At 51.2% G+C, this 23,766-nt stretch overlaps 13 protein-coding genes across 13 annotated transcripts; 7 read left to right on the forward strand and 6 right to left on the reverse strand.

Moving 5' to 3' along the window:
• Positions 1-343: 343 nt before the first annotated feature.
• LMH87_009313 (uncharacterized protein) lies at positions 344-1,952 on the forward strand (the record flags this gene model as incomplete). The annotated part of the gene is made up of 8 exons (XM_056196287.1): positions 344-403; positions 457-590; positions 654-709; positions 772-811; positions 873-906; positions 1,207-1,342; positions 1,450-1,503; positions 1,555-1,952. 8 exons carry the CDS (start codon positions 344-346, stop codon positions 1,950-1,952), a joined length of 912 nt encoding a protein of 303 aa, XP_056053451.1.
• Positions 1,953-3,247: 1,295 nt separating this feature from the next.
• Positions 3,248-3,862, forward strand: LMH87_009314 (uncharacterized protein; the record flags this gene model as incomplete). Its single annotated transcript, XM_056196288.1, has 1 exon — positions 3,248-3,862. The coding sequence occupies one exon, from the start codon at positions 3,248-3,250 to the stop codon at positions 3,860-3,862; it is 615 nt and encodes a 204-aa protein (XP_056053452.1).
• A 496-nt stretch (positions 3,863-4,358) lies between these two features.
• On the reverse strand, positions 4,359-5,072 carry LMH87_009315 (uncharacterized protein; the record flags this gene model as incomplete). The annotated part of the gene is made up of 1 exon (XM_056196289.1): positions 4,359-5,072. The coding sequence occupies one exon, from the start codon at positions 5,070-5,072 to the stop codon at positions 4,359-4,361; it is 714 nt and encodes a 237-aa protein (XP_056053453.1).
• Positions 5,073-5,620: 548 nt separating this feature from the next.
• On the forward strand, positions 5,621-6,424 carry LMH87_009316 (uncharacterized protein; the record flags this gene model as incomplete). The annotated part of the gene is made up of 1 exon (XM_056196290.1): positions 5,621-6,424. One exon carries the CDS (start codon positions 5,621-5,623, stop codon positions 6,422-6,424), a length of 804 nt encoding a protein of 267 aa, XP_056053454.1.
• Positions 6,425-6,815: 391 nt separating this feature from the next.
• On the reverse strand, positions 6,816-8,351 carry LMH87_009317 (uncharacterized protein; the record flags this gene model as incomplete). The annotated part of the gene is made up of 3 exons (XM_056196291.1): positions 6,816-6,898; positions 6,998-8,054; positions 8,109-8,351. The coding sequence occupies 3 exons, from the start codon at positions 8,349-8,351 to the stop codon at positions 6,816-6,818; spliced, it is 1,383 nt and encodes a 460-aa protein (XP_056053455.1).
• Positions 8,352-8,904: 553 nt separating this feature from the next.
• On the reverse strand, positions 8,905-9,721 carry LMH87_009318 (uncharacterized protein; the record flags this gene model as incomplete). Its single annotated transcript, XM_056196292.1, has 3 exons — positions 8,905-9,158; positions 9,234-9,485; positions 9,586-9,721. 3 exons carry the CDS (start codon positions 9,719-9,721, stop codon positions 8,905-8,907), a joined length of 642 nt encoding a protein of 213 aa, XP_056053456.1.
• Positions 9,722-10,756: 1,035 nt separating this feature from the next.
• Positions 10,757-11,358, reverse strand: LMH87_009319 (uncharacterized protein; the record flags this gene model as incomplete). The annotated part of the gene is made up of 4 exons (XM_056196293.1): positions 10,757-10,890; positions 10,955-11,089; positions 11,141-11,215; positions 11,295-11,358. 4 exons carry the CDS (start codon positions 11,356-11,358, stop codon positions 10,757-10,759), a joined length of 408 nt encoding a protein of 135 aa, XP_056053457.1.
• An 83-nt stretch (positions 11,359-11,441) lies between these two features.
• On the reverse strand, positions 11,442-12,915 carry LMH87_009320 (uncharacterized protein; the record flags this gene model as incomplete). Its single annotated transcript, XM_056196294.1, has 6 exons — positions 11,442-11,511; positions 11,560-11,604; positions 11,656-11,899; positions 12,031-12,103; positions 12,171-12,458; positions 12,511-12,915. 6 exons carry the CDS (start codon positions 12,913-12,915, stop codon positions 11,442-11,444), a joined length of 1,125 nt encoding a protein of 374 aa, XP_056053458.1.
• Positions 12,916-14,594: 1,679 nt separating this feature from the next.
• Positions 14,595-15,683, reverse strand: LMH87_009321 (uncharacterized protein; the record flags this gene model as incomplete). The annotated part of the gene is made up of 1 exon (XM_056196295.1): positions 14,595-15,683. The coding sequence occupies one exon, from the start codon at positions 15,681-15,683 to the stop codon at positions 14,595-14,597; it is 1,089 nt and encodes a 362-aa protein (XP_056053459.1).
• A 457-nt stretch (positions 15,684-16,140) lies between these two features.
• On the forward strand, positions 16,141-17,686 carry LMH87_009322 (uncharacterized protein; the record flags this gene model as incomplete). Its single annotated transcript, XM_056196296.1, has 2 exons — positions 16,141-16,323; positions 16,373-17,686. The coding sequence occupies 2 exons, from the start codon at positions 16,141-16,143 to the stop codon at positions 17,684-17,686; spliced, it is 1,497 nt and encodes a 498-aa protein (XP_056053460.1).
• A 2,953-nt stretch (positions 17,687-20,639) lies between these two features.
• LMH87_009323 (uncharacterized protein) lies at positions 20,640-21,035 on the forward strand (the record flags this gene model as incomplete). Its single annotated transcript, XM_056196298.1, has 3 exons — positions 20,640-20,764; positions 20,823-20,869; positions 20,923-21,035. The coding sequence occupies 3 exons, from the start codon at positions 20,640-20,642 to the stop codon at positions 21,033-21,035; spliced, it is 285 nt and encodes a 94-aa protein (XP_056053461.1).
• A 636-nt stretch (positions 21,036-21,671) lies between these two features.
• Positions 21,672-22,123, forward strand: LMH87_009324 (uncharacterized protein; the record flags this gene model as incomplete). The annotated part of the gene is made up of 2 exons (XM_056196299.1): positions 21,672-21,775; positions 21,832-22,123. 2 exons carry the CDS (start codon positions 21,672-21,674, stop codon positions 22,121-22,123), a joined length of 396 nt encoding a protein of 131 aa, XP_056053462.1.
• A 932-nt stretch (positions 22,124-23,055) lies between these two features.
• LMH87_009325 (uncharacterized protein) lies at positions 23,056-23,571 on the forward strand (the record flags this gene model as incomplete). Its single annotated transcript, XM_056196300.1, has 3 exons — positions 23,056-23,215; positions 23,277-23,459; positions 23,516-23,571. 3 exons carry the CDS (start codon positions 23,056-23,058, stop codon positions 23,569-23,571), a joined length of 399 nt encoding a protein of 132 aa, XP_056053463.1.
• Between the last annotated feature and the right edge of the window lie 195 nt (positions 23,572-23,766).

Raw genomic sequence — 23,766 nt, forward strand, 5'->3', positions numbered from 1 at the left:
GGCCCTGCGACTGTTGCACGAGTATGGCTTCTTCGAGGCCGTCGTGCTGGCGTACCGCAGGGTCAGGCGCGCTGAAGCAAACTCATCTATTTCATATATAATGATGATAAAAAGGAAACTTCCACGGGGAGGATATGGGAAGGTAGCAAGGAGAGCGGTGTCATTCAAAAGATAAATTCGGGACAGGAGAATGGCAGACGCTCTTCTATCGCTGCTTTTAGTCACGCAATGTTTTCACCATTTGGGGGTCAGAATACAGACCAGACCTGTAGGCAGGACCTGGAAGTTCCTCATCTCCTTCCATGAATATCCGCCCGCTGCGATACGATGGAAAGCAAAGGCTATGAGGTGGCAGGCAGAGGGCCTGAATAAAGCGCCGTACTCTGGGCACCTGTTGAACAGTGTGAGACGCGCGCGACTGCCACTGGTCAGTGACATACAAAGCCCCACTCCCAGATTAGGACTCGCTTCTCCAGCACCAGCTTAAACTCATCACGTGATACTCTCCCGGTTTTGGTGGTGGCGGGCCTCCCGGCCAATCTTCGGCAGGCGAATCCGCTAGGTCTTGGTGCCCTAAGCACTCTTCAACTGTGAGCCCTGTTCGCTTGCTAAAGTTCTGGCCCTAGACCAATTGCAGCTAGCGCCCCCTTCAGCCAAAGGCACAACCTTCTAGCCCTCAAGCACAGTGTGCTCAACTGGATTTTCTTTCGTAAATCGCGAACCACTTCTCTTCCGCCCAGGGAACGACACACTAACCCACAGCAACCACAGGAAAACCAGATTCTCGTTTTCGCCTCGAGGATTTGTTTTTGTTCAAAGTTGATCGACTTGAACATTCTTTTCTCTTTCCTCTCATTTCACATTTAAAAAAGGAAATCGGTTACAATGTCTTCCTTCGAGTCGGTTGTGAGTTAAACCACCGCATCTGGATGGCCGCCGCCTTCTTCAACGCCCGCACAAAATCACTGCGACGGATTCCCAAGAGGTTCACGGGATGAGCGACCGGATGCATGGCACATGCGATACTGCACTTTCTACTGCGGCAAAATTACGACCGACGCCGAATTCGCCGCCGTGCTTGGCCATGCATCTCCCCGCGAATCATTGGGAAAGCCGTTGCTTTGGGACTGGATGGGCTTGAGAGAAGGCTGAAACCACAAGGAAATGGGGATACAGTGCATCGGGCTAATGGTTCATGTTTTACAGGTCGTCGTCGATGGCAAGGGCCACCTTCTCGGTCGCCTCGCCTCCATTGTTGCTAAGCAGCTCCTCAGCGGCCAGAAGGTCGTTGTTGTCCGCTGCGAGGCCCTCAACATCTCTGGCGAGTTCTTCCGCTCGAAGCGTACGTTATACCACACAGTTTCTGCGAGCGCCTCGAGGTGCAATGGCGCGCTCGATCGCATTGGCATACCCCCCACCGTGAACCGAACCAATACTGACCTCCTACAGTCAAGTACCACGCCTACCTCCGCAAGATGACCCGTTTCAATCCTACCCGCGGTGGTAAGTCTCTACTCCCTGCCTGAGTACCTCTGGCGCATACTAACTTGCCAGGTCCCTTCCACTTCCGCGCTCCCTCCCGCATCTTCTACAAGGCCGTCCGTGGCATGATCCCCCACAAGACTGCCCGCGGTGCCGCCGCTCTCGAGCGCCTCAAGGTCTTCGAGGGTGTCCCTCCCCCCTACGACAAGAAGAAGAAGATGGTCGTTCCCCAGGCTCTCCGTGTCCTCCGCCTGCAGCCCGGCCGCAAGTACTGCACCGTCGGCCGTCTCAGCCACGAGGTCGGCTGGAAGTACCAGGACGTCGTCGCCCGCCTGGAGGAGAGAAGAAAGGCCAAGGGTGCCGCCTACTACGAGCGCAAGCGCGTCGCCGCCCGCCAACTCACCGACGCCAAGAAGACTGCCGCTGGCAAGAGCCAGGCCACCAAGAAGCTTGCTGCTCTCGGCTACTAAGTGGCGGATGTTTGTCTCTGAAACCTTGCGGGGTCTAGAGGGATGGATGTCGCTTTCGCATTGTCTGGTCATTTGTCGTGCGTTTCATTAGATTGGCGCGGTGGTTCATAGGGAATTACAATACGGTTTTGCTGCTTGCTACGTGATGGCAAAGGGATAGTGGCATGGTTTTTGATTTTGGGGGGAGAAAACGGATGATTGTTTTTTATCCTGAATGTTCTATATGAAACTCTTTTGTTTTGGCTGGACTGGCGCCTCTTCTGTCGCAAAACTGGACAGGCAGAGAGGCGAGAAGAGGAAGAAGACGAAAGGAAAACAAAATCAACCCCCAGTACAGAACAACAACAATCCCAACACACATTTCACATACGAGACAACGATCCAACCTTGTGGTTTCGTGAGCGCATGCGACAACAATCGACGGGTGGCGGATGGCTGGACACTTTGCGGAAGACTACAAAAAACGGAAACGACGGAAAGACAAACAAGACAAAAAAAACATACAAAAAGGACAAACATGTAACCGGTCAATGGTTTTTTTATTCGGTTTATAAAATGAACGGTTATTTATCCCCGCCAACCTGCGACTTGGCTTCTTTTTTCTTCTTTCTTGGCCTGCTCTGCGGATGAACAAGGAAAAAGGGATAATGTCGAGGAGGGAGAGAAGGGATGTGGGCTGCTGCATAGGAGTAGAAATGGAATACAATTCTCATGATTACTTTATCTTACGCGTATATGAGTTATCTGATCGATGTGAAATAGCTACACAGTATGACGACATTGTATTGCTGGTAAGGCGCTTGGCTCGCCCCGTAGGATACGGAAGCTCAAGTCAACACGGATGCTACAGCCACGCTCTTCTTAGTGGTCATCAGCATGTGTTATGCTTATATGCACAGATTGAATGATGTAATTGCAATTGCTAATATTGAATTTTCACTTTCAAGATATCATGGCGCCGCTCGCTACAGTACCAATTTCATGCGACTGCCCATGTGCGTTTTAGGGTAGTGAGTGGACTATAGCGATGTGCGGTCCACCTTCTCCCCCAGATCATGTGCCGATAAGATAGCGCGGGTGGCTTGACGCTGTGCTGTGAAGTGTCCTCTGTCGCGGGTCTGGCCTTTATAATTCCCGAGCTCCAACACCGAAAAGCCAGGATTCAGAGCTTCCACTCAGCACCACCACAATTACCCAACACCGGATACGACTTGTCTATTTGCACCTCGACTAGTTAAAGCCGCGAAGCATAAAAAGCAACACCAAAAAAAATCACAAAAGCGACAACAGCAACCATGTCAGACCTCGAACACTTTGACCTCCTCCCCATCACCCTCAACCCCGACACCAAGGACGTCTCGACAGGCCGTACCTCGCGCGCGCTCAACGCCGAGCTTGCGCAGCTCAACGAGCTGCACCGCGCACTGCTGGCCCTCGAAACACCCGGCAACGTGCCCCCGCCCCCCATCCCCGTGAACCCCAAGCGCACGGCGCAAGTCACCAAGCTCCGCGACAATGGCAACAACGAGTACCGCAAGGCGAAATACGACGACGCGGTCAAGATGTACACCCTCGGTCTGCAGATGGCGCTGCAGCGGCCGCTGTGGGAGCCGAGCGCGCTCGTCAGAGAGGAAGTCTCGGGCCTGCTGGCGAACCGCGCGCAGGCACACATGGCGCTGTTGAACTGGCCCGAGGGCGCGGTCGACGCGCTGGCGAGCGTCGAGGCGCGGAGGGTGGGCAACGCAAAGGCGTGGTGGCGCCGAGGCAGATGTCTGGTGGAGATGGCGAGGCTGGACGAGGCGAGGGAGTGGGTGAAGGAGGGCCTCGAGGTGGAGGGCGAAGAGGCGGACCTGGTGAGCTTGCTAAAGGAGATTGATGCGAGAATTGAGAAGCAAAAGGCGGAGCAGTAAACGGGGAAAGTAAGTGATGGGAGGGTGGAAGAGAGGATCAGGATGGTAGGAACAGCATAGAGGCCGGAGGACTTTTCATTTGTGATGTATAAGCGCATTTTTTCTCGTGGCTCTGTAAAAAGAACAGAACTGAACTTTTCCAATGAATAAATAATATGATCAATTGCGTGTGCTTTCGCGGTGAGGCTGGTTCGACCGGGCACACACTCCTCGTGGCCCGAGAATGACGACGTCCTCGAGTGAGTAAGCAAAGATTAACCAAGGCTCGCTCTAATAATTCCAAAAAAACCCGAGATGAAGGAAATGCTTGAATCAAGTAATATATAAACCTCCTAAGTATGATGGCACACAACTCTCTCATGCTCCCATACATCCGCTCCATCAGTCTCCTCCTGCATCTTGTCGGTCGCGATCAGCAAGTGCATTTCAACAACATGACTAGTTTCCATAGCTAAAAGCTTCGACCGATTCGGAGGATCGCCAGCCAGACAAGCGACTAGAATATACCAAAAGGTAAAGCCTCTCGGCGGTACTCCGCGTCCATAATAGCCCGAGCCATGTCCGCTGCCGGAAAACCGTGCTCTGTTTCCACCACATACAAAGCAGCATCAAATCCACTGGTAATACCAGCGGATGTGACTATGCGTATGCCAGTCTCGGAGAGGCCCGCATCGACATAGTGCTGTCGCACAATCGTAGAGCCCCCGTGCTTTGCACACAGCCTCTTCAAGTCTGCGAGACTTTTCGGGTGCGCCGTCGCAACTTTTCCTTCCAGCAAGCCAGCTTGCCCGAGAAAGAAACTGCCAGCACAGATGGACAAGATCACTCGCTGACCTTGTCCTCCATCGAGCTGCTTGAACTCGCGCAGTGCCGATAGCAAGCCAGCGGGCTGGGGCATACTCTCGCCTGTGAAGCCTCCGCCGCCTGGTATGACCAGTATGTCGAAGCTTTTTTTGTTGGCGATAAAGTCTTCAGTAGTAATTTCTCGTTTGATGGCGGTGCCCTGAGACGTGATGGAGATTTCATCGTCGCCGACAGTCGTCGTCTTGTACAGTCGGGCACGCGATGCATCGCGCACATGCGAAAAGACCTCAATCGAGCTGGTGAAGTCTGTTAGGTCCATCCCAGTCCACGCAATGACTGCAATGTTTCGCGGCGACGGCTTTTCGTTGCCCGTCGTTGTATTCGGAAGAGGATTTTCGCGAGACATGGCTAGCTGCTACACGGCGTCGACTGCTGGGCAATTGAAGAGAAAGACAGGTTGGTAAACAGTAATTGTACAAGGTGAGTGCTTTGTCAGTTCACTATTTAGATGAGTGTACCTAACGTATGCTCTTATACTAGTCTGTAAAATGCATATCCGAGCCTGGCCGGGTGTAAGTCTTTAGCTTCTCGCATACGCCCCCATTGTAAGATTGTACTTGTACTATTCTACGAAAAACTGCTCTACTTAAAATATATCCGCGCATGCTCGGATATAAGTTTTCTACTAGTCGCCCTTATAGTGAGACGAACTGCGTTCCTATTATATATTAGTTGGTTGCTATTTAGATGGAATACTGTGTATGATTCCAAATGTGGCGTGTGTAAGTGCACATGAGACTTGGAGATTCCGCACGCCTAAATTCGGGGCGGACCGGAACAGAACTTGAGCGCCATATCTCTGGCTAGACAGATTATAAATATGAATTTAAGCCGCTAACACGAGTGAGAATCATTTTCCAAGCACAAACGCATAAATTTCCCGGTAGCGAAACGATGGCCCCTCGCAGTCAAAAGTTCAATCTGGGGAACGATGTTGCGATACACGCCATAATCAGCAGCCCACCCTGCCGCTCTGCCAAGCCTGCGCTTGTCTTCCTCCACTACTGGGGAGGATCGTCCAGGACCTGGCAATGGGTGGTCCGTCACCTTTCTGACGAGTACCAAATTGTCTCGCTGGATTTTCGAGGCTGGGGGGAATCGTCTGGCCCCGCCTCCGAGGATGCCTACTCCATGAGTCTACTCGCATCTGACGTAGAAGCCGTCGTAGAGCAGCTCGGTCTGGGCGACTTTACCCTGATAGGGCTCTCCATGGGTGCCAAGGTAGCTCAGGTGGTGGCTGCGCGCAGCCCTGCCGGTCTCAGATCCATTATCCTGCTCAGCCCTGCGCCGCTATCCTCATGCCGACTACCGCCAGAGATGAAGGACCAGCAAATGACGGCTTACGAGAGCATTGATACCGCAACTTTTGCTACATTGAATGTGTTGACTGCATCTTCTCCTGCGAAAGATGTAGTCGACGTACTGGTTGCAGATCAGCTGCGAGGAAACGTGTGGGCAAGAGCTGCTTGGCCGAGGTACGGGATGGAGGAGGACTTTGCAGAGCTGACCGATGCTATACGAGTCCCAGCGTTAGTATTGGCAGCGGAGAAAGATGTGGTTGAAACCCCAGAGAGAGTGAAGAAAGAGGTTCATGATAGAATAAGGGAGTCTCAGTGGGGTTTAATCCTAGGTAGTGGCCATCTAAGCCCCGTGGATTGTGCCGAGGAAGTCGCCAACAGAATCAGATGCTTTGTGTGACAGATCTATATTACGTATATATAGTCTTACGGGCTTAACGATTGCATTGTGCAAGCTAAGTTGAAGTCTGAAACCAATTTAGTCATTGTGATCCACAGGCTCTCGGTTGCTACAACCCCCCCCAATGATATGACTCTGTTCAACGATGATCTAACCCGACGTGTTCATAATGCAAGTTTGCCTGTTCAATTACCATGTACGGCCATAGCCGAGTGAAAAATCTGGATCCCGTCCGATCTCCGAGAGACAACCACTTGAGCGCCTGATTAGTAGCTGGGTCGGTGACGACCAGCGAACACCGGGTGTTGTACATTTTTGTCTAGTCCATCTTCATGTAGAAATAAGAGACAAAGATTCTCCTGCTTCTCACTTTTTGTTCGGCCAGCCTAGCTCAAAAGCTTGTTGGCGTAAAGGTACTCTGCCGGCCACCCGTATACTCCCTCCACTCGGTCAGTAGTGCAGAGTCAGGGTTGGCTGCAAATCAAGAGCAACATTAGACGTGGCAATATCTTTTCTGTCTTCTGTTTATGAAATGCAAGCCTTAGTCAGGCGTAGCATCTTCATACTACTTACATGGAGCATCTTCAAGCAAGTTCGACCACTCGGGCACCTCCTTGACCAGACTCCATATGTACTTTTCCAACTTGACCGCGCATTTACTATACACGGTCGTCGAATCATTATACAGCTTGCAATTCCGAAAGATGAGCTGCATATCCTTGATGAACTCTTTCGGCTCCGCATAGCCGTCCTGCATCAACCTCTCCTCCATGGTCGACAGATCCATCGGCTCCGTAATCACAGTATAGTAATCCGTCACCTCGTCTTTGTTCACCGGATGCAGAAACGGCCACGCCTGCTTATGGTTCTGCACCTGATATAGCAGCCGCCGCAGCTCGGTAAAGTGCGGCCCGTGCTTCGGCGCCCGCGCCAGCTCGTCCATCGCCGGACACCAACCTGTCGCGCGGATCGCGGGAATGGACATTGGATCGATGGGCGTGATGTTGTCGCCGGCCCACTGCGCTGGCGGCGGGTGCACAACGTGGCTGCGGCTCAGCGGGCGAATTATGGAGAGGATAGTCTCTTTCTGTTTCAGCAGCATGCGGCCAGCCTCTAGATAGCGCGCGCGCGGCAGCATGCTGCACTGCATGAGAGTGCCGCCCTCGTAGTCCTTGATGCAGCCCATCCACAGCTTCGGGTCCAGCGTCACCTCCTTGCTGAAGCCCTGCTTCTGGAAGTATCCGGTCGCGTAGTTGTCTGCGTACGTGAGAAAGTGCATGACGGGTGAGGTGGCGCGAACATAATCCTTGAGATGGCACATGAGGTGCGCTCCGTAGCCTTTGACTTGCTGGTCGGACGCAACGGCGCAAAAGACGATTTCGGCAAACGTGCGCGAGGGAAAAGAGCGGAAGCAGATGCCGCCAACGACCTCGAGTGGGTGCTTGATGATGGCAATGGACAGGTGGGCGCGGTCGTACACGAGGCGGGCTATGTAGTCCTTGGGCATCTTGGGCAGCTGCTTCTGGAACAGGCACTTGAGGCCAGTGAGGATGATGAAGCTCTCGTGGGTGCCATCGTTGTTGACGACGTGGTACTCAATCTCGCCGGCTTCTTCTTCCACCACGGCGGGCTGTGGAGATATTCAGCGTGTGATATGGAGAGTAGTGTAACGCAGACGACATACCTTGTCTGGGAAGGGTATTGTTCGCGGTTTAGCATCTTCTCCATCACTCGTCGTCTTTAGTCGTTTCATGTGAGAAGGATTATTCAGCTCTCTTGAAGCTAGGCGTCTGATGCCGAGTCTCGATGCTTGCTCTTGCACGGCTGCGTGGTCGAGTAGAGGCGGCTGCGTGTCCATGCTTTGGCTCTCGTCCGTCTGTCCGTGGGCGGGATGCCCCTGCTGGGAATTGGCGGCGTCGTTAATCATCTTGCGCCCGGTCGGGAAGGGTCCCTGCAGCAGCGGCGCCTCTTTTCCGGACGTTCGCTTGCGGTAATTACGTCCGCCACTGTCTTTTCCATGCACTTTGCGAGACAAAGTAAAGTCAACCCCACATCTTTACGTGAGCGTGATCGGTGTAACAGTGGCTCAGACGAATTTGCTGCTTTGTCGGATTCTGATGACAAAGTGAGAAGAAGATGGCTCGATGTGATATATAAAATGCCATGCACGTGTGTGACACGGCTTATATAATTGCCGTTTCGGCGTTTTGCCCCCCCTGCAGCCGCATACTTTCTTTTTTGTGTTTTTTTGAACAGCGTGAATGTAAAATGAACAGAAAACGAGCAGCTCCGTCCCGAGATGGCGCGGTTGCGCAAAGACGCACACTCAAGTACTCAAAAACCCGCTGCCCCCGGCCTCAGTTAGCCGAGCCTGCGATGATGTTGGACGACTTGATTGGTATAACAATGCAGATAAATCGAACGGTGTCCATTTTTATGTTTTTCACATTTTACTTTGTGTTTCCGGGCAGTTGGAAACATCACGACCGGCTCTCGACAATCTCCTTGGCGACCTTGGCCGTGGCGGCGACAATTAGGGCGTGCTCATGTCCATGAATTTTTTCTTTCAGCGCGTCCAGATCCTCGCCCTCCCACGGAATCTCCTTTACGAGGATGGGCGCGCCGCGATCGACTTCCGCAATGACGTAGTGCGCCATGATGCCGGTGCGGGTGAGGGTGCCGGCCTGGAAGGCGGCAAAGGCGCGCTCAATAGCGCTGGCGCCGTCAAATTCGCCTAAAAAAAGTTAGCACCCACGTCACATTGGGACTGCCAAAATGGCATCGGAAAGTGAGACGGGAGGAGACGAACCGGGCATGGCGGGGTGCAGGTTGATGATGCGGATGCCCGCCTTGTCGATGGGATCCAGAAACGCCGGCGAAAAGACGTACATCCAGCCCGCAAGCACAATGAGCTCTGGCCGCTTTTCTTGCGGCGCGGAGAGAATCTTTTGTGCGAGGGCGGCGTCGTATTGTCGACGGGCTTCGGCGATTTTTGCCTCATCCTTTTCACCTTTTTGTTGGAAGCCGTTGCTGATGAGATTAAAGTACTCCCAGGGGATGCCTAAATTCTCACATTAGCATTTTCTGCATTTTAAATAGTATATATAAAAATCTTGTGAAATGGCAGAGAAATAGCTATAAAAGGAAAAGACAAAACGTACCGGCCTTGCCGGCACGAGCTGTGGCATGAGCGCTCTTGCGGTTGGTAATGAGCGAAATGATGCGGCTGTGAGGTAGACTATCGTTGGCAATGCCGTCGATGAGAGCCTGAAAGTTGGAACCAAATCCCGAGGCCATGACCGTAATACGGCACGGCGATCTTTGTGACTCTGCCATTTTGTGCTTTTTCTTTTTTATAACACAACTCGTGATATATTACATTGAACCTTTCAGTCGTGCTGTTTGATGTGGAATTGCTTTCTCATGTTGGAGGTTTTTTTTGGGAGAGTCACGTGACGAAACGGGTACGCCAAAAATTGTCGTCGCGAGATTGAGAGTTGCAATGTTCGTGAGGATTTATTTTTTGTAACCATATTTATGTGTTCCTTTGATCGTCAACCGAATACAGTGCTTCTTTGATATTTTCATTAAAACCATGGTCAATATAGTGTTCCTGCTTAGTATAGAAGGATGCGGAGGCTTGCTATGGTGAGCAAAACACTCGAGTAAGGAAAAAAAAAAAGGGAAAAGAAGAAGAATCTAGTTGCTATTTGTTTATAAAAATATAGTATACGACTAAACTATACATTAAATATATAATTCAGATATTACCTTAATTATTAAAATTAAAAAGCTTTTTTAGTAAAAATGTAAAACCCATCTATTATTAATGCTCTTTTTATTAGAGAAAGGTCTTCATATCTCTCAAACGGTATAAAGAAATAATAGCTATAGTTAAGGGTGGAAAGGTAGACTCTTTTTGTCCTGTGACCAATTGGGGTATAGGTCGACCAAAACGAGTGGTCGGCCACGATATTTGGCGTAGCATCAGATCAAGACGAAAGCCCCCATTCGATGAGGGAAGCCTTGGAATTGAGCAAAGCAGTAGCATGTAGGGACTTGCAAGTAGTACCTACCCTTGGATTTTCTAAATATCTTGCCGAAGCTTTGACGCACCATTGGAAGCTGAATTCTGGGTTTGTCCAACGGCATCAGCTGCTGCCTTTTGGTTTGAGCATCAGAATAGAAAACTTGGGTACTCATCTCGAGAATAAGCCGGTATGCACCATACCAGCATATGATCTTGAGAGGAAAACAAAGACTATCAGTTGTTTGCAGAAGCTGTGGGCTGATGCACAATCCTCCCGCATCATGCATTTTCAAGCAGAAAAACTACGCCTGCTTGGCTTGGTACTCTGTTATCGCGTCTGCAACAATTTGAGCAATGGAGAGAATTTTTTCCTCTTCGAGATCGCGTCCGAGGATCTGGATGGCAGCGGGAACGCCATCGCTTGCATCCGCGTCGTCTAAAGGAAATATGTTATGTGAGACATATGGAAGGATTAACGTGAGATATTGAATGGCAATCACAAGTATCCATGTTGAGTTTGTCCCTTTCGCCAAGTGGCTTGTAGTCGTCTTTCACCACATCAACGCTTTTGTCCCCAAACGTCACCTGGACGACGGCGCTGGAATAGCCGAGAATATTTACGATACTAGTGTATGCTAATAACTTTAGTATGTTTTCACTCTGAGCTAAGCACCCATATTACCTACCAGAATAGTCAAACTTGCCTGGTTTGAAACCTGCATATGGTGACACCGGGAGAATCACGGCATCCACCGGGCGGCCTGTAGCGCCATATATTTAGGTCATATTTGATACAGCGGTATCCCGAAATTTGTAATTGGCAAGAGTATATAAACTTACCATTCTTTGTGTGACTGCTTGTGGAAGCCCAGTACTCCCTGTATTGGTTACGAAAGCCAATCATTTTCAGGGTGATGTTCTCATAGTCTGGCAAAGGAATGGAATTTTGGGGGTTTCCATTTGGGAAGAGGTGCGAGAGCTGAGGTACTATTGGTTCATCCGAAGATTTGAATGCGCTGTACACGTCCGGGCAACCATCGCCACGTGCAAGGGGCCCCTTGGGATATGAGCTGGAATGCCATTTCCTGGAACAGGGATGACTTACATGTATGGAGTCGGCAGCATGAGAGGGGGGGTTCCAGGCAATGAGCTGCAGTTTGTGTTAGAACAGGTGTATCTGTTCGAGTTTGTCGAGACTAACCTGTGGTCTTTGTTCTTGACAGCACTCGAGGCTATTTCAAGCGCCCGCGCAATGGGGGGGTGAGGGGCCACGACGCCGTCATTTTCCATGAACCCAAAGCTGAGAATCGCATCTGGCGGAACCTCTTGATCACTTCTCCATGGTATTGGGAGGACGGAAGGGTCATGCTCCCACGGCCGTGTTTCCATCAAAGACTTGAACACAAGGCGGAGAGCGGAAATTGAAGGCCCCATGACGCCAACAACTGCGGTTATGGCGAGATTACCGAGACCAGAACCAGCCGCGTCTTTAAATGAAAGCCGCCCTGGTGAGGGCTTTACACTATAAATACCATTGTAGGAGGATGGCATCGAAACGGAACCTCCAGAATCTGACCCAAAGCCGACTGCACTGCCTCTAAGTGCTTGCACGAGAGCCTCGCCCCCAGAGGACCCTCCAGTAGATAGCTCTTGATTATATGGGTTCCATGAATAACCGAGAATATTGTTGTTATTTTCAGGAGCCCGGGTACTGACCATTAGAGTAATCTTGGCAATAGGCACAGCGCCAACGCTGATGAGTTGGCGGATCAGCTCACTCTCAACATTCTTTTCCTTACCGGTACCCTTTTTGCCTTGGAAAGTCCCTATCCACTCAACATAGCCGAAGCTGGTTTCAAGCCCTTTAATATGAAAGTGATCCTTGAGCGTAATCGGAAGGCCGTGGAGCGGACCAACTGTCTGGCCATGAGTGTTGAAATATTCGTCCAGCTCTCTAGCCCTAGCCAGAGCCAGGTCGAATCCAATCTCGAGAAACGCGGGACTCTAGGCAGGCAGATATTAGCTTGGGAAGGGGGGCGCCGGTACGGTTCCTTACGATTTGGTGGATATATGAAGCACGTTTGCAGAATGCCGTCACAACATCCACGGAGGATAGGTTTCCAGAGGCTATGTCGTGAACAATCTCGGCAGGCTCTCGTGTGGTGATGTCTCTATTGCGCGGATCGAGCAGGCTGTCCAAGAAATCCCCGGCAATGCTTCGTCTACTCCTGGCATCGTCAATTACAGTCTGAGAAAGTAACCACTCCTGGGGTATTTTGGCGGCCAGCTCTGCCTTTTTCGCAGAGACGACAGTCTGCCAGTGAGGATGATAGGGATCAAACGGGTGCACATTCCTGGCGCCGCCGAAAGCATACCAATAGCTGGCAAAGACTGCAGAAAGGATTGCCAGAGGCATTATGACAGCGTAAGTAGTTGTTTTAACAGCAGAGACAGTAGTCATTGCTGCGAATGATGGAAAGGCATGGACCTGACAAGATAAATAGCGAGAAGGGGATGCTGTTGCACAAACGAGGTACGGATACAGTGAGTGACAAAGAACTTGAAGGTACTTGGGCGCCCGCCCAGCTTTTGGGTATGCTAGGTAGGTCAGGTACACCCAGAACATAGGCAAGCAAGGTACCTACCTAGGTACCCTTTACCTTGCTGTACGAGCTACGTGACCTATTTTCCTTGGCGTATTCTTGCCACTGTTGATATTGTCCACAACACCGCAAAACGCGCCCCCAGAAGCCAGTCTCTACCAGTACCTTGGAGTGCTTGCCTTGGCGTCGCTGCCAGTACAGTAATCAGATATAGGTACCTAGCTAGGCAATAAGGTAGGTAGGTGCTAGTGGAGGGAGGTGGAGGCAGGACGGCACGGATCGGTAGGAACCACCAGCCCGCCGCCTACCACAGTGCTGTAAACAGGGGCGGCACAGATCTTCCAGCGCCAGCTGGTTAGAGGGAGTTTAACGCATCACACCGGTTTTCGGGCCCTTTTCGTGGCTTGTGCGTGCTTGCACCAGCATATTCTTGCCCTGTAGTTACGGAGTGGGTAGGTACTTGTTTGTACATGCGCGGCCACGCCAGCCCACTTCGCTCTCGACAACGCAATCAACCTGCAGTCGACCGAATGCCAAAAATGCTCAAAACGTCGAGCCTTGATACAGCACTGCATATGCAACCCATCCACGACGGAGAGGCAAGTCATAGCCATGCACCGAGATTCGAGTTCGGCTGAGTCTGTCTGCCCACGGGCGTAGCGTCTCGCCATCGACCGGATAAGTTACAGTCGCATCGCATTGGTCCAGGTTTGGCTCTGCCCCAATGCTGAATCACTTGCTGGCCACGCCGGTCAAGTACAAACGCGTCTCCTGCTGGCCTTCGTTACAGGAATCATGACATGGACAGTAATCCACTAATAATAGGCCCTCTTGCCTAGATGATTCAGCAACTCGCATCTATAAGCATCCCATTCGACGACCTCAAACTCGCGCACACTTCCTCAGCCTTTCGCCATGGTATTCCTATCAGACCTTGGGGCGAAGGGCGGACTTTCTTGTCCCGACTACAACAATATGTCCTAGGCGACACAATAAAAAAACCATGGGTGGCCGTGAGCCCAGACGACAGTTCATCTGCTGTTCAAATCCATCGCGGTGCGCGTCTGCGCGCGCTCGGCCTGAAGGCTCCCATACGGCCATTCCAGGCTACTAAATATCAGCAGACGACTCGGGCAACTGTTGCTGGACCTCAAACCAGGCAAGGCAGGTAATCAGAATCTTCAAGGCGACTTGTTTTCTATTGAGAAGCCAAATTGCCCTTTTTGTTCGCCAACCCCAACAGCCACAGTACTATACGAGCCACCTTTTGGAGGCTTAGAAGAGCGGCTCTTAGGGTATGGAAGTAAGCCTGCTAACCTAGGATTAGTATAACTCTGTTGTCTATTCTATTAAATTCCTTTTTTATATTTATTTTACTGCAACTGTCTCTATATATTGACATCTCAAAATAATAGAGTTAAATATAACAAAATTATATGGTCATAGATTTGTAAAAGTCAATCCTGTTAACCTTGTATACCTTATATAGGCTTAACTTGCATTATTATACCTTCTACAGTACTAGCCTACCTACTATCTAACTAATCTGCACACCATCTAGCTCGCCATAAATCTCTTTCTTCACGTCCTCATCCGCCCAGCACATATCCACCGCATTCCTCGCCAGCTGCACCATTTCCTTTTCACTCAAGCATCCGAGGTGGTATGCCTTTTCCATGTTGCCATCAATCCACACGTCGTGCATGTACACAGGGTCGTCGCTGTTGATGCAAAACTTGACGCCACGATCCAGGAGCTGCCGCAGCTTGGGGAACAGCACCTCGGTCGCCGTTCGTCGGTGATAGGCATGCGGACACAGCGTTAGACCAATGCCCTTGTCGACCAGTCCCGCCATGAGCTCTTCCTTGTCCAGCACATCCAGACCGTGATCGATGCGCTCAACTTCTACATCGAAAATGGCCTGTCGGATATGCTCGTGGGTGTCCTTTTGCCCAAAGTCACAATGCGTCGTCACATGCAGGCCATCCTTCTTTGCCCTTGCGAAGCCATCGGCAAACAAGCTCGGCGGCCGCTCGTAGGCATTGCTGGCCAGGCCAACCGCATGAAACAGACCCTTTCCGCCGGGTCGCTTTGCCCACGGCAGCGCCGTCTCATACGCCGCCTCGCCGTCCTGTACCGGCTCGTCGCGGATGAAGCAAAAGATCCAGTTGCTGCGCACGCCATATTGGGCCGCCGCATCCTGTTGCGCCCGCAGGTAGCCATTGAGCACATGCTCCGCCGGGACGCCCCGACGCGTGTGCGCCTGAATGTCGAAAAACGGCTCCGCGTAGCGCACATTCATCTCGCGACAGCGCTTGAGGTAGTCCATGGCCAGCTCATAAAAGTCTTCTTCGTGGATGAGCACCTCGCAGCCGGCAAAGTAGGCCTCGAGGAACGTGGGCACGTCCTTGCGGCCGCCCAGCTCCGGCCGGTGGTTGTAGGTGACGCGGTATGATTCCAGGAGCGCCTCGTAGGTGTTGTACTCGTGGTCCCTGAAGCGCAACGGGACCTTGTTGCGCTGCGCAAGCTTCCATCGCAGCGCGGGCTGGAGCGTGCCCTCAATGTGAATGTGCAGCTCGACCTTGGGCAGGCCTGCGATAAACGGCGATATCTCGAGGCCGTTCATTTTTTCTCTTTTTGCAATTTTTCACAAACAATTTTTTTGGACGAGTAGAAGAGACGGACGCTAAGCTCTGATAACAGAAAACGGTGCCGGAGCCCGCCGGCACCGCGCCGTCGTTATTGCCGTCGCTCCGCTGCCGGCCAATACAACTCCAATGCTAGCATCCCCGCCACCATTCTCCATTTCTCCATTCTACACCCACGCGGCAGTGGATTATCAACGTCCAATTCCCTGAACTCGGGTACCTTGCGCGGGCCTGACTCGCATGTTTACGCCTTCTGTAGCGCTAGCCTGCCGGCCGTGTACTGGTAACTAGTTACGGTTTCGGTGGGGGTGGCGCTTTTTTGATAGACTCACCGACCGACCGGACCGCCCTTATCTGTCGTTCATAGGATAAAGAGTCGTCCCGCCCATGTCGCGAGAAGGGGAGAGGCAGCGACTGATTCAGCCTCAAGACACAATGGCCGGACCTTCGAACATGACCGTGGAAGAGAGCGGCTGCGATGAGGCGACTGTCGCCCGCCGCGTACTGCGCAAGATTGATCGGGCAATCATTCCGCTGCTCTTTGTCACGTACATGCTCAACTTTATGGACAAGGTGATTCTCTCAAGTGCCGCCGTATTTGGCCTGAGGGAGGATACAGTGAGTGACCCCAGATGGTACTGAGTTGACACCAGTACTAATTATGCAGAACCTCCACGGTCAGCAGTACAGCTGGGTCAGCAGCATCTTTTACTTTGGCTACCTCGTCTGGGAGTATCCCACCACACTTCTCATTGCCCGCTTGCCCGTCGGCAAGTATCTAAGCGCCAACACGGCGTTCTGGGGCGTCACTGTGGCCGTCACGGCTGCATGCACCAACTTTGGCGGCCTCATGGCAGTTCGTCTCTTGCTGGGCGTTGCTGAGGCTACCATCACTCCCGGCTTCATGTTCTTGACGTCAACCTGGTACACGCGCGATGAAATGCCCACACGCGTGGGCATCTGGTTTGCGGGCAACTCAGTCGGCGGCTTGGTCTCGAGCCTGATCGCCTTTGGCGTCGGCCACATTGAGGACAATATTCACCCGTGGCGCTGGATGTACATCATTCTTGGTGTCGCGACGTTCCTCTGGACCATTCCCATGTTCCTCTTCCTCCCTGACACAATTTCCAAAGCCAAATTCTTGACGCCAGAGGAGCGCGAAGTTGCAACCCGCCGGACGATCGTCGCTGGAACGGGAAGCACCGAAGACACCCGCTTCTCATGGGAGCAGGTTCGCGAGTGTCTCATCGATCCCAAGACGTGGCTCATCTTTTGCATTGCCATCCTTGGACAGATTCCCAACAGCGGCACTCAAAACTTTTCAAACATTATTGTCAAATCATTCAATTTCACCAGCCTGCAATCTACACTCATCAACATTCCCTACTCCCTCCTCACTGCAGCCATCATTGCATGCACAGGATGGCTTGCAGGCCGCTACCGCACGCTGAACTGCCTCCTCATCATCGCAGTTGTATTTCCATGCGTGGTGGGCGCAGCAATCATTTACTGCCGCAAGCAAATTCCCTCGCATGGCGTGCAGCTCTTCGCCTACTTTTTGCTGTCGCCTGGTCCTGCGTCCATGCCGCTCAACATGGCGCTGGTGCAGTCCAACTTCAAAGGCGTCACGAAGAAGATGACAATCACTGCATTGCTATTCATCGCATACTGCACTGGTAATATTGCCGGTCCGCAATTCTTCCGCGCGAGTGAGGCGCCGACGTACAACACGGCATTCAAGACAATCATCATCTGCTACTCCTTGGTCATTGTCTTGGCCATTGCGCTACGCATATACCTGCAATGGTTCAACGCCTTTAGGTCAAAGACAGAGGGTATTCAAGGCAGCGCGGGCACGGCGGGTGCTGTGGCAGACGCCAAGCTGGGCGATGGCACTGATGCCGCGCCAGTGGAACTTCGACCCGAGGCATTCGAGGACGTGACAGACTGGAAGACTGTTGGATTCAGATACCGACTGTGATTTAGCGACCAGTACCAGTAATATGAACTTGCTCTAAAAGCCGCGTCAGTCACGCGAATTTGTCTATACCAGTGTCCCCAAAACAGGGCACGAGATGGCGTTGACCGCGCATGCCTTGGTCTGTGTCCTGTCTGGTCGTCATAGTGATTGCTACATATCCCGCGATTGAACATGGCTCTTCGGAAGCGGCTATATAATCGACCCGATGGAAGCTGCATATGAAACTTCCCGGTATATATTCACAACTGCCTTTCATGCGAGCCTCGTGCCACCATATCTGCTCCGCTTCCGCTTTGGTCTCCAGAAGCTGCGCGACAAATGCACTGCCAAAGAATCCGCTGCGATATGCGTGCTGCTTGAGCAAAACGAGAGCCCGACCCAGAATGGCGCGATCGCGGACGACGCTACAGATTACCTGAAGCAAGTTGCCCAAGTTTGGGATCATGTACATCAAAGCTTTGGCAGGGAAAGTCTCGTAAGCGTTGAGCCGCCGCTCGGTATCAATGATATCTTCAGCAAAGGCGACTATGCGCTCAAAGTGGTGGGAGAGCTCATCCCAAGCCAGATTTCCTTTGGAAGGGTCAAGATTCATTGACATGTAGACGCATTGCTCGTACATTTTCAAAATCTTCAGGTGGATGCCCCAGAAGTTTGTTTGACCAAACGGGTCATCGCTACCAAACTGCGCAGAATGCCGATATTCTGCAAACTTCCACTTCCAGGCCTCGTATAGCTTGCGGTGAGATCGACGGTGCTGTTGGTAGTTCGGAATGAGGACCGGAACCAAGATGTTACTACCGCAAGAGTACCGTAAACTCATCAAAATGGCAAGCATTTCCTTGAACACCTCGTCCACTGACTTGAATGGCCTGGAATTCGATATTTCAGGTGGAGAAATTGGCAGCATTTGAGAAGCCGCGGCCAAATGTAGAGGCGAGTCGAGCAACTCCATATAGTGTCGCACAAAGGGATACCATATCGACGACACTCTTGCGACACAGTTGGGAAGGCAAGCGTCGCTTCTCTGACCCGTCGTGCATTGCCAGCGGTCCCACTGGTTGAGCAGGCCAAGACCATTCCTGACCTGTATCAAGGCGCCTGTGGGATTCCCGCGCAGTCTGTAGTAGCGCGTGAGCAGCAACGAGGAGACGAGCACCATTTCTTGGTCGGCGTAGCTCACGATGGAAAGGTCCAGGACGAGGATGAGCGCATCGCCTTGTTGCAGTGCTCGAGCTCGTAGCGCTCATCCTCGTCCTGCAGCCATTGATTTAAAGCCCGCTGGTCGTCACTTCCGTCGTGGCTCTTGGCCTCGTGGCGTCGCTTGGTCTGTCGTAAAAAGGCGGCCATGGCGAGTGCAGCATGCCACGCGGCCGGATACCGTTGGCAGGCCAGCAGGCTCGTGGGACTCCAAATTTCGGCATCGAACACGGTCGTCGCTGCAAGTACAAAATTCTGGCGGAAAAAGTAAAACAGCTGTCGTTCCTGGAATCCGGGAATCTCAGGAAAGGGCGACAATGTCTGGATCGGCTGCTGTAGCCGGCCAGCTGCTTGTATCTCGGCAGTGGCACCAAATGAGCCGCCGGGCACTCATTGTGCTACGGTCGCATTCCCGTCAAACGAAAATGGCAAGTGTTATGCTACAGAATGAACATCAAATTTCATGCATTTTCTCGAATAGTATCTATATGTTAGAAACACCAGCGCATATCTGCTTTATGTACCGCACTTTGCGCGATGCCCCCCTCATCTAGGTGTAGTCATTTTGTCTCATTCCGCTGCCATACTATCAAGTACATGTTAAAATACAGTTTTGTGCAATCTGCGGAGGCAGACATCACCTATTCCGGGAAATCGCGCAACATTGATCCGTTATTGCACTTTTTAGCAGCAATGTATTAGATGAAGTGCTGCGCGTCCAACAACTTGGTACAGATGCTTCTTACTGGTGAATGAGAAGCTGTTTAAAAACCATCGCATCCGCACCTTCCTGGTTCTGGGGCAACTGTAAAAGTCCGCGATTCCGGGAAGGCTCCAGGATGTCAAAGGTCACCGGACACAATTCCCTATCGGAGGAAACGGAGCTTGCCGATCGAACACTTTGCGGCAGCAGTCTATTTTGTGTATATTAACGACGACTCAGTGAAGTGGAGTGTGAAGGGTATAAAGACGATAACTTAACGGCTATATTCACGTCAACGAGGCTACTGCCACAGATGACCGTATGCGAGACAACAAAAAGCAGACGCGGCACCTTTTACACAAAAGATTATAGGGGCTGTAAAACCTTGCAGCGGAATTGCGTCCCCCCGCCCAGGTTCTGGACGTATTCAACACACTATATAAAAACTGAATACACCGACTTAGCCCGGTGAAAGCCTCAACTTCATAGACGCCCGCCCTTCACATTCACAGCACAGTCTCTCTCGATCCTACGTTCATATTGCCAAGACAAAATATTAGGATAGTAAAGTATATGATGGCCATGCAGCTAGCCACGTTACTCGTGGAGGGCCAATCTCGAGGTCACCGAGCCCATTTTCCCTATACGTGAGCGTACTGTCACACTGCAGTTGACTCGCTGCGCCTTGGGTACTCACGGGTTGATAACCTGCTTACGAAGCGCCATTAGGAGATGACTCTACAGATGGCTCCTATTCTATATCCGACTTTACCCGCTGATAGCAATCACGGCAGCTCTACAGCCATCTGTGGGCTTCGCATGCACAGAACTACATTTAAGTCACCGCCTTCATGCCAAGGTAAGGAGTGTATATCGACGGCAAAGTGGCAGCTAAGGTGGCGGACAAATTGAAGCAGACGAGAAACTGCGACATGGTGTGGCATTACTGTTAGTCGCAGCTTATACTCGACTATTTAATAAACAAGATGGTTCCTTACCTGGTCCCCCCCAAAAAAATACGAGGCTCAAGCACATCAACTCCGAACGTCAAAAATGCGTGGTCTGGTCGGTTTACTCGCCCTCGCGGCCGACGACCTCGGTAGCCCAGTCCAGCCGGACCAGTCGATCAACACTCGCGAGCTCAACACTCCCCAGACGGCCAGTGGCTTCTACCACAAGTACGTCTTATGCCAGCATGCAGGAATAGAAATGACGGCTGTATTCATACGATACTAGCGCCTCCCCAACTTGCTGTCTCTCAGGAGTCTACATGTGCCAAAACGGCAAGTCGCGATCGTTCTGATATCTTATTAAAGTTTTACTGAGTCCTTCAAAGGCTGGATCTACCAGGTCAACATGGACCAGATGAGGGCCAGGGGGCACGGCTGTGACCCGCCATGGGGCCTTATTGCTACTAGCCGGTCCGGATACCCTTGCTACTGCTGCTAGAAATGGCTTTGTTTACCAGGGCGTACGTGGGCATTTCCGATGCCCACGGAGAAAGCATTTCAAGGGTTTGTCAATGAGACACGGCTTCAGATGAGTCTGTTTGATGAATGATGCGTTCTGAAAAACATTCCATTTGCGACGGAATGTAACATATCTGTACTCTGTTCAGGTGAAATACCTATTAGAAGGCTGAGTGTGAAAATTCAACCAACTTCGGCCTGCTTACAGCTTGTCTGGCTCCGGCTTGGGAGTGACACGACGACGAAGGTGGGAAGTGAAGAGTTGTATTGAGACGGCGTTCCTAGAGCTGGCTTTATGCGGTGTACAATTTTAACCACAAGTTAGTAGGCTGTCCTCCGAATGAACTCTCACTACGACTCTTGCCGGCTGAAATACGAACGAGGAAGACTATTCGACACTTTGAAGCATACCGGGCCATCATCTTGTGGGTAAAATTGTCCACTGGTCATACATAGCACTTTGTAGGGAGGATCAGGCTGGGGCTATGTTTCACTACCAATGCAGCCTGACAGGGACTTTCGTCGCCGAATGTTATATGTTCAATTATTAACCTTTTCTTCTTTATCCGAGCAACAATTTTGCATCGACAATTCGTCCATTTTGACTCCCGTCATCATGACTGCCAACGGTACTAAAGCTCGTGTGCGCGACGCCGCGATGGAAAAGCGCAGACAAAAGAAATGGGCTCCCCGAACACGCACTGGCTGCTTATCCTGCAGGTACATCTACAATGCACTTTACTCTAGCCTGGATTGTTTTAATGGCTGCGATACAGGCAACGCCACGTCAAATGCGACGAAAGGAAGCCGTCTTGCGTCAACTGCACTGCCCAGGGCGTAGCATGTGCTTACGGGACAGCGCCCATGGTGTGGCAGGCGAGGCAGCTGAACCCAGCTTTGCCACAGCTGGGAGAAAGCCACACATGCGTTGCTACGCATGTCGCTATGCTTATTTTTACCATGAATGTATCCAAAGCATGCATAGAATACGAGAAAATTGCTGCATATATCTATATTAGTTTTCTAATAAGCTCATGGCGCACATTCTTCTGCTTGGTGGAAGCCTAGGCCCCGAGAGGCCCTGGTGCTCAGTCAGGTGGCTGAGAGGCTGTCAAAGTTCTCGGCAAGGCGACCCTCCTATGGGTACCCGCAGCTTTGTTGAAGAGTACACCGATAAGACGCAATGTTATTCATTTCGAAACTACCGTTCTATGTGCTCGCCGCCCCTACCAACAATGTCTTGACATGGTCTTGGCAGTCCTCCCATACCTGCTTAAAGCTCTTACCAAGCGTGCTCTGAACACCACTACGACAGCTAGCTCACGAGGTTCAGATTTGTGAAATAAGGTATATGAAATCAATGGATCGATCACTCGATATATTGAAGGTAGAAATCTTGAAGGTATATATGACCACGTTATATATATACGGGCAACAGTCCAGCCCGCGAGTCTAGCCCTGGATATTCGCGAACGTGCATCGCCACCGGACAGCTGAAGCATGTCGGCATTGCGCTCATTGGTGCCTACGACTCTTGTGAAGAGGTCAATCAATATATCGCTGTTACAGTGCAGCTTTTATCGATTTCATCAAGGCCTCTGATTCGTGCCCGCAAGCCTCGCCCAGGGAATGGCAAGCCCTCGTTGCTCCCCACCGAAACCGTTGCATATGACGTGCTTCTTCACGAGAGCGAAACGAATGTTCTTTTCGCAAGATAGCATTGCCATATGACGTTAGCAATGATGTAGAAGGTATAAGATCATCATTAATATCGGTATTCAGAGGCTGAACTGCAGCTCAACTCACCCATACGGGACAAGGAGGGAAGACCCAGAGGAATATAAATGCTTGCGACTTGCAGGTGCAATTTCAAACAGTCCTTGTACTTCTAAAACACTTGCTCCAGAAAATGTTCTGACGCTGTCTCTTTTTCTCATAAAAATCGAATCATTAAAACATTCACTCAACAAAAAGCCAATCTCATCAGCCCGTCAGTCACAATGTCGTCGTTCTATACCCTTCTTACCATCACCAATAATTTTCCGGTCGACTTGACAGATGGGACTGCGACGATAAAGACCGGAACATTGGTTGGAAGAATACCCGAGACCATCGAACCCGAAAAGAAGACTACACAGATTCGAATCAATGCTACAAATGGTCTGTATTTTAATAGACTGGTGATAGAAACGAAGACAGCACTAAGTTGCGTGATATCTAGCCGATGATGGATCGAGCGGCCATCTCACTTACGCGGTCGTTATTGGAGGCCGTGAACGACACATTTCTTTTGTTTTCAAATGCGACAATAGCTCGTCAAACCAGGCAAAGATCAACTCAGAATGGGCAGATCTCTTCGAGGCATCAGTCAGCGCATTCAATCTTGGCGATCATCCTCTTGTGGGTATGTATCTGCAAATCATTCCTGCTATCTTATGCCCAGACTTACACGGCAACTAGTTGACTACAAAGTCAGTGCTGCGGCCAGGCGGTCGGAACATGACACTGCTGAGTAGGGTGCGAGTCCCAGAGCTCATACACAGGGAGTCTTGATCTCAAAAATTGTCCGACGGAAACCCTTTTTATGGGCGAGACGCACTGTTAGCAATTTCATCAACCTCCATGTAGTTAGTTTCAACACACATGGATCTTAAGCCATCAAATTGAAGCCTTTCTTAAGTCTTTACGAGCATAAGCAAGTTGTTCTTTAT

The sequence above is a fragment of the Akanthomyces muscarius genome, chromosome 5 (genome assembly GCF_028009165.1).
Source record: "Akanthomyces muscarius strain Ve6 chromosome 5, whole genome shotgun sequence".
NCBI lineage: Eukaryota > Fungi > Ascomycota > Sordariomycetes > Hypocreales > Cordycipitaceae > Akanthomyces > Akanthomyces muscarius.